At 51.7% G+C, this 6967-nt stretch overlaps 1 protein-coding gene across 1 annotated transcript in view; it reads right to left on the bottom strand.

The window, feature by feature from the left end:
• Positions 1 to 5893, bottom strand: part of LOC105548728 (general transcription factor II-I repeat domain-containing protein 1-like) — a 14153-nt gene extending 8260 nt beyond the window's left edge. The window contains exons 1-3 of the mRNA XM_011992903.1: positions 5844 to 5893; positions 4832 to 4897; positions 3527 to 3710 (exon numbers count right to left, since the gene is read on the bottom strand). Coding sequence (XP_011848293.1) covers positions 3527 to 3710; positions 4832 to 4897; positions 5844 to 5850 — 257 coding nt within the window. The 5' untranslated portion in view covers positions 5851 to 5893. The remainder of the gene's footprint in view (positions 1 to 3526; positions 3711 to 4831; positions 4898 to 5843) is intronic.
• Between the last annotated feature and the right edge of the window lie 1074 nt (positions 5894 to 6967).

Genomic DNA, 6967 nt, shown 5'->3' with positions numbered 1-6967 from the left:
CACAAGTTTATCCTTAAACCGCCTGAAATGCAATCTTCCCTTTTTATTTATTTATTTGTTATTTTTTGAGACAAGAGTGTCACTCTGTCCCCCAGGCTGAAATGCGGGGGTGCGATCTCGGCTCACTGCAACCTCCGCTTCTTGAGTTCAAGTGATTCTCCTGTCTTCGCCTCTTGAGTAGCTGGGATTACAGGTGCATGCCCCTATGCCTGGCTAATTTTTTTTTTTTTTTTTTTTTTTGAGATGGAGTTTTGCTCTTGTTGCCCAGGCTGGAGTGCAGTGGTGCGATCTCGGCTCACTGCAACTTCTGCCTCCTGGGTTCAAGCAATTCTTCTGCCTCAGCCTCTCGAGTAGCTGGGATTACAGGCACCCACCACTACACCCGGCTAATTTTGTTTTTTTGTTTGTTTGTTTTTTATTTTTGAGATGGAGTCTCGCTCTATTGCCCAGGCTGGAGTGCAGTGGCACAATCTTGGCTCACTGTAAGCCCCGCCTCCCAGGTTCACGCCATTCTCCTGCCTCAGCTGCCCAAATAGCTGGGACTACGGGTGCCTACTACCACACCCGGCTACCTTTTTGTATTTTTAACAGAGGCGGGGTTTCACCGTGTTAGCCAGGATGGTCTCAATCTCCTGACCTCGTGATCTGCCCACCTCGGCCTCCCAAAGTGCTGGGATTGCAGGCATGAGCCACCATGCCTGGCCTAATTTTGTAGTTTTTAGTAGAGATGGGGTTTCTCCATATTGGTCAGGCTGGTTTTGAACTCCTGACCTCAGGTGATCCGCCTACCTTGGCCTTTCAAAGTGCTGGGATTACAGGTGTGAGCCACCGCGCCTGGCCTTCATTTCTGTATTTTTAGTAGTCCTGATCTCAAATTATCTGCCCACCTCAGCCTCCCAAAGTGCTGGGATTACAGGCATGAGCCACCATGCCCAGTTCAATCTTCCTTTTAATATGCCCAGACACACGAGGTATGTGTGGCTGCATTTCATCCTGGCCTGCTGAAGCCTTTGATTCTACTGCACAAATCACAACTCTTGCTCTCCAGCCCTGTTGTGTAGCTTTTCGCTATCTGCTCTTTGTGTGTCGTGGAGCAGCAGCCTCCCTCCTGGCATAGAGCAGGCCTTGCAGAAGAGCTCCCTGTCCCAGCGCGTCTCCTCGCCACTGTATGCTAGAATGACACTGTGAGTCTCCCAGTTTGAGAACCATCTATTCCCCTGGAGGAATAAACCCTTAAGAGTCTCTTCTTTCTTGCCACTTTCAAGCAAACCAAGCATAATTTTTTCTTTTCTATTTTTTTTTTTTTTTTTTTTTGAGACAGGGTCTTACTCTGTTCCCCAGGCTGGAGTGTGGTGGCGTGAACTCAGCTCAATGCAACCTCCGCCTCCTGGGTTCTAGTGATTCTTGTGCCTCAGTCTTCTGACGACAGGGAGATTACAGCTGGGATTGCAGGCGTGAGCCACCATGCCTGGCTAATTTGTATATTTTTAGTAGAGACAGGCTCTCACCATGTTGGCCAGGCTGGTCTCAAACTCCTGACCTCAAGTGCCCGCCTTGGCCTCCCGAAGTGCTGGGATTACAGGCATGAGGCATCGTGCCCAGCCGTAAACCAAGCCTAAATGTATGCTGTTACAGTAACACAGAATTAACAAACACAGAATGGAAATATGATCCTCCCATTCCCTGTTTTGTGGTTTCATTTTTTTGAGGAGGGGTCTTGCTCTGCTACCCAGGCTGGAGTGCAATGGTGCAATCATAGCTCACTGGAGCTTTCAAACCCCTCCTGGGCTTAAGTGATCCTCCCACCTCAGCCTCCTGAATAGCTGAGATTACAGGTGTAACAGGTGTGCACCACCATGCCCAGCTAATTTAAATTTTTTTTAGAGATGGGGTCTCGTTATGTTGCCCATGCTAGTCTTGAACTCCTGGCCTCAAGTGATCCTTCTGCTTCAGCCTCCTGAGTAGCTGAGACTACAGGCATGTGCTGCCACATCAGAGCTTAAAAAAAAAAAAAAAAAAAAATTTGTTGTGACAGTCTTGCTATGTTGCCCGGGCTGGTCTTGAACTCCTGGACTCAAGCAATCCTCCCACCTCAGCTTCCCAAAGTGCCAGGATTATAGGCATGAGCCACTGTTCCTGAAATCCCCCAACCACATTTTTACTCAATAACTGCCACCACCTTCTCCAAAGGGACTTTTTATCCTAGCTGGGCACACATGGTGTATCCATGGATGCTGCCCTGGGCCCTCACTGGCAAAAACACAACACGCTCAAGGAAACAGAAAGAGCCTGGAGAAGCTACTGCCAGACTTTCCCGTCCTGGGACGATGGGACATTGTCCCCAGCCCCTGGCCCAGGACACCAACACGCCAGCCTGGAGAACCCGTGAGCTGATGGGACGTTCCCATTCTGCATCTGGACAAACTGAACACTGCTCTCCTGAGACTGTGAAAGGGGTCAGCTCAGTGACTTTGGGTCTGGCAGGCCTGGGGAGCCTCATGTCTGCCAACTGCAGCCAAACCCCATCTAACACCTTGCTGTCAAAAAAAAAAGGTGAAAAGAAAAGGGGCCTGGCGCGGTGGCTCATGCCTGTAATCCCAGCACTTTGGAAGGCTAAGGTGGCTGGATCACTTGAGGTCAGTAGATCAAGACCAGCCTGGCCAACATGGTGAAACCCCATCTCTGCTAAAAATACAAAAATTAGCCAGGCGTGGTGGCCGGCACCTGTAGTCTCAGCTACTCGAGAGGCTGAGTCAGGAGAATCATTTGAACCCAGGAGGCTGTGGTTGCAGTGAGCCAAGATCGCACCACTGCACTCCAGCCTGGGAGACAGAGGTGAGACTCTGTCTAAAGAAAAAAAAAAAGAAAAGAAATAGTGGCCAGGCATGGTGGCTCACGCTTGTAATCACTTTGGGAGGACCAGGCAGGAGATGGCTTGAGTCCAGGAGTTTGAGAACAGTCTGGGCAATGTGGCCAGACCCTCTCTCTAAAAAAATTAAATAAATAAATAAATAAATAAATAAATAAATAAATAAATAAATAAATAAATTAGCTGGGCATGGGCCGGGCGTGGTGGCTCATGCCTGTAATCCCAGCACTTTGGGAGGCCGAGGTGGGCGGATCACGAGGTCAGGAGATTGAGACCATCCTGGCTAACACGGTGAAACCCCGTCTCTACTAAAAAAAAATACAAAAAACTAGCCGGGCCAGGTGGCGGGCGCCTGTAGTCCCAGCTACTCGGGAGGCTGAGGCAGGAGAATGGCGTAAACCCGGGAGATGGAGCTTGCAGTGAGCTGAGATCCGGCCAATGCACTCCAGCCTGGGCGACAGAGTGAGACTCCATTTCAAAAAATATATAAAAATAAATAAATAAATAAATTAGCTGGGCATGGTGACACACACCTGTGGTCCCAGCTATTGGTGTGGCTGAGGCACAAGAGTCGCTTGATGGCAGTTCGGTGCTGCTCCTGCCCCTGGGTGCTGAGCAGGCCTGGCGCTGTCTCCTGTGGACCTGGTCGGGCCTTACCTCTTGAAGACAAACTGGATGCTATTGCTGGCCTTCAGAACCTTCTGGAACTTGGCGATCCCGAAGCAGTTGGACCTGTGGAGGGAGATGCCTTCACGCAGCTCCACCACCAACAGCTCCTCCGGGTGCATCAGAAACTTGGAGTACGGCACCTTGACGGGCTCCGAGATACCAATGGCCTTGGCTGCAGAGACATGGCTGCTGTAAGGCCACCCGGTGCCATGGGGCCAGAAGCCTCAACTCCTGTGTCCTGTGCCTATGTAGGGGGCAAAGCTGCCAGAACCCTTTTGAAGGCCTGCCAGCCTTCCTGGGAGGTGGGAAGAGTGGCCTCCCAGCTTGCAGGAAAGGACCCTGGAGCTCACAGGGCATGTGACTTGTCTGAGGTCACAGAGCCACTGAACAGCAGAGCCAGGGGATAAGAACTCAACCCATGCTTACCCCAAGGCCCACGCTGGGTCCATGCCCTCATGCCCAGGCAGCACAGAAGTCACCACTAATGGCTGCTGAGATTCGGCATTACCTCCCCCTAAGTCCACTTGACCTCACCCTTCCAGTAAGGCCCCTCCAGTGTCCCTCCTGCCACCACAGGCAACCCCACACGCTGGTGTGGCCCAACACCACGCCGTGGAATGAGCCTGATCTCTGCCACTGAGTAGTGTGGGGCCTTGGACGAGCCACATCCCTTTACCAGGTCTCAGTTCTCTTCATCTGTAAAGTGGGTCTTAAGACATGGGGATTTTGTGAGATGGGATACAACAACATGGGGGGCTGGGCACGGTGGCTCATGCCTATCATCCCTGCACTTTGGGAGGCAGAGGCGGGCGGATTGCTTGAGGTCAGGCGTTCAAGACCAGCTTGGCCAACGCAGTGAAGCCCTGTCTCTATCAAAAATACAAAAATTAGCTGGGTGTGGTGGCGGGCACCTATAATCCCAGCTACTCGGGAGAGTGAGGCAGGAGAATCGCTTGAACCTGGGAGGCAGAGGTTTCAGTGAGCCGACATTGTGCCACTGCACTCCAGCCTGGATGACAGAGTGAGACTCTGTCTCAAAACAAAAAAACAAAACAAAACAAAAAAACATGGGGAAGCACCTAGCCTCATGCCTGGCACACCACTGAGGTTATCTTATCTTATTCTTTTCTTTTTAAGGAGGGTCCCAGCTCCTCCCTTCTCTCCCTCCCTTGTCCCTGCCCAGAGAGCAGCTCGGATGGGAGCAGGCAAGGGGATGGGTCCAAAGTCCTTCTGCAAACAGGGCAGCTGGAGGGGGCCGGGATGCCCCCAGACCCCGTTCCACTTGTTGCTCACTGTAATGTGTGTTGACGAGCAGCTCCACCTGCTTCCGCAGGGGCCGGATCACATCACCGTGGCTGTCTGGAAGGCAAAAGGCAGTCTGTTGAGGCTCTTTGGTGGCAGCTTCTTGGCTGATGTTCCTGCTCTGCTGGTACCAAGATTGGCCCTGTGGTGGGATCTTGGAATGGGGGAAGGCTGGGGCGGTGGCGGTGGATAACTTATTTCCTCAGAAATGTCACACGCAGACAGATCCACAATTCCTGGGCTCACAATCTTGTTTGTGAAATCAAATCTAGGGCACCACCGGTCTAAATGAAGATTTGGAAGGTTCTGTGTACTAGCAGTGACCATGGGTCTTTCTAGGTGTGTGACTGAGTATAGTACGTGACTGAGAACTAGTGGGTACACACTAAGCCTGCGAATTGAGCACGCCGCCACCAGGTGGCAGTGGAACTGTGTTAAGACTTCCTGGTTCCTCCGGCCAGGCTGGGTTTGGGGAAGTGACAGTTCTCTCCTTTGACACTCACTCATTCCATTCCAGGGTACTCCACAGGTGAAACAGACCCACCCTCACCTTGGCCTCCCTCTCTCTCTGTCCTACTTCCATTCTCAGCAGGGTGGGAATTCTCATGTTCCTCAGAATGGGCGTGTCTGCTGGACACAGCCAATTTTGTGCTTTCAGGCCTCTATTCTACTTGTTCAGATAGAGGAGGCTCAGTTTCCAGTCTTAAAACCTTTGCGGAAGGCAGCAGGGTGTGTAATGAAAACAAAGCCTTGTAATTTCCCTTAGCAGTGGGAACCGCTCGCAGCTCTGACGAGGTACCTCCTAAAGACCTTCTGGAAGACGGGTCTTTAAATCTCCTCCCACCTCAGGCAGCCCACAGGACTCCCATCCCCAAACCAGGGTGCTGGAGAGAGATGGGCTGGAGAGAAGGAAGAGACCCCGAGGCCAAGGGGAGGTGGAGGGCAGGGGAGAAGAGATGGGGTGGGGGTGGGCATAAAATGTGGGGGGTAGACAGGGCCTCACCCTCCATGGGCCACTCCTCGGGCTAAGGGTCCTCACTTGGACCTTTGTCTAAAAGAGAACAGAGGACGCCGGGAAGCCACGTTCATCATCTCCTAAGCCACGCACTGCTGACGTCAGACCAGGGAGCTGGGGAATGGCAGGCCAGGGGGCCCCAACTCTGAAGCATGGCACCCACTCCAATGGGCTCAGAGACCCCGATTCCGTACAGGTGCCCACCCTGGCCTTCACACAGAAGCAGGCTGAGAACATTTTGCATGCACCTCCCAAGCTAGTCTGTTTTAGACACCGAGGACACGTGGGAACAAGACAAAGTCCTTGGCCAGGCATGGTGGCTCACGCTTGTCATCCCAGCACTTTGGGAGGCCGAGGTGGGAGGCCAGGAGTTCGAGACTAGCCTAGCCAACATCGGGAAACACCGTGTCTACTAAAAATACAAAAATTGGCCGGGCGTGGTGGTAGGCACCTGTAATCCCAGCTACTCGGGAGGCTGAGACAGGAGAATCACCTGAACCTGGGAGGTTCCGTCTTAAAAAAAAAATTCCAGGTGAGAACACGGGACAATTTGCTTAAAATTGTCATCACATGAGTTAGCACATAGAAAAAAAAACATACAAAAGGGTAGATACTAGGAATACTAGTGGTTGCCTGAGGAGGATGTGACCGGAGCTTTTTCCTTCACATGTTACATATTTTTTGTTTTGTTTTGCTTTGTTTTAAGAGACAGGGTCTTGCTCTGTTGCCCAGGCTGGAGTACAGTGGTGCAATCACAGCCCACTGCAGCCTTAACCTCTTGGGCTCAAGCAAATCTCCCACCTCAGCCTCCCGAATAGTTGGGACTACAGGTATGTACCACCACATCCAGTTAATTATTTTATTTTTTTGTAGAGATGGGATCTTGCTATGCTGCCCAGGCTGGTTGTAAACTCCTGGGATCAAGTGATCCACCTGCCTCAGTCTCCTCAGTAGCTGAAACTAGAGGCGTGCGTCACCACGGCTGGCTACTTTTAAAATTTTTTTGCAGAGAAAGGGTTTCGCCATGTTGCCCAAGCTGGTCTCAAACTCCTGGGCTCAAGTGATCCTCCCACGTTGGCCTCCCAAAGTGCTAGGATTACAGACATGAGCCA

This window comes from Mandrillus leucophaeus, unplaced genomic scaffold (assembly GCF_000951045.1).
Source record: "Mandrillus leucophaeus isolate KB7577 unplaced genomic scaffold, Mleu.le_1.0 Scaffold42, whole genome shotgun sequence".
Classification (NCBI taxonomy): Eukaryota; Metazoa; Chordata; class Mammalia; order Primates; family Cercopithecidae; genus Mandrillus; species Mandrillus leucophaeus.
Note: the sequence above shows the minus strand (reverse complement) of the source record. Positions and strands in the feature narration are given on the sequence as shown.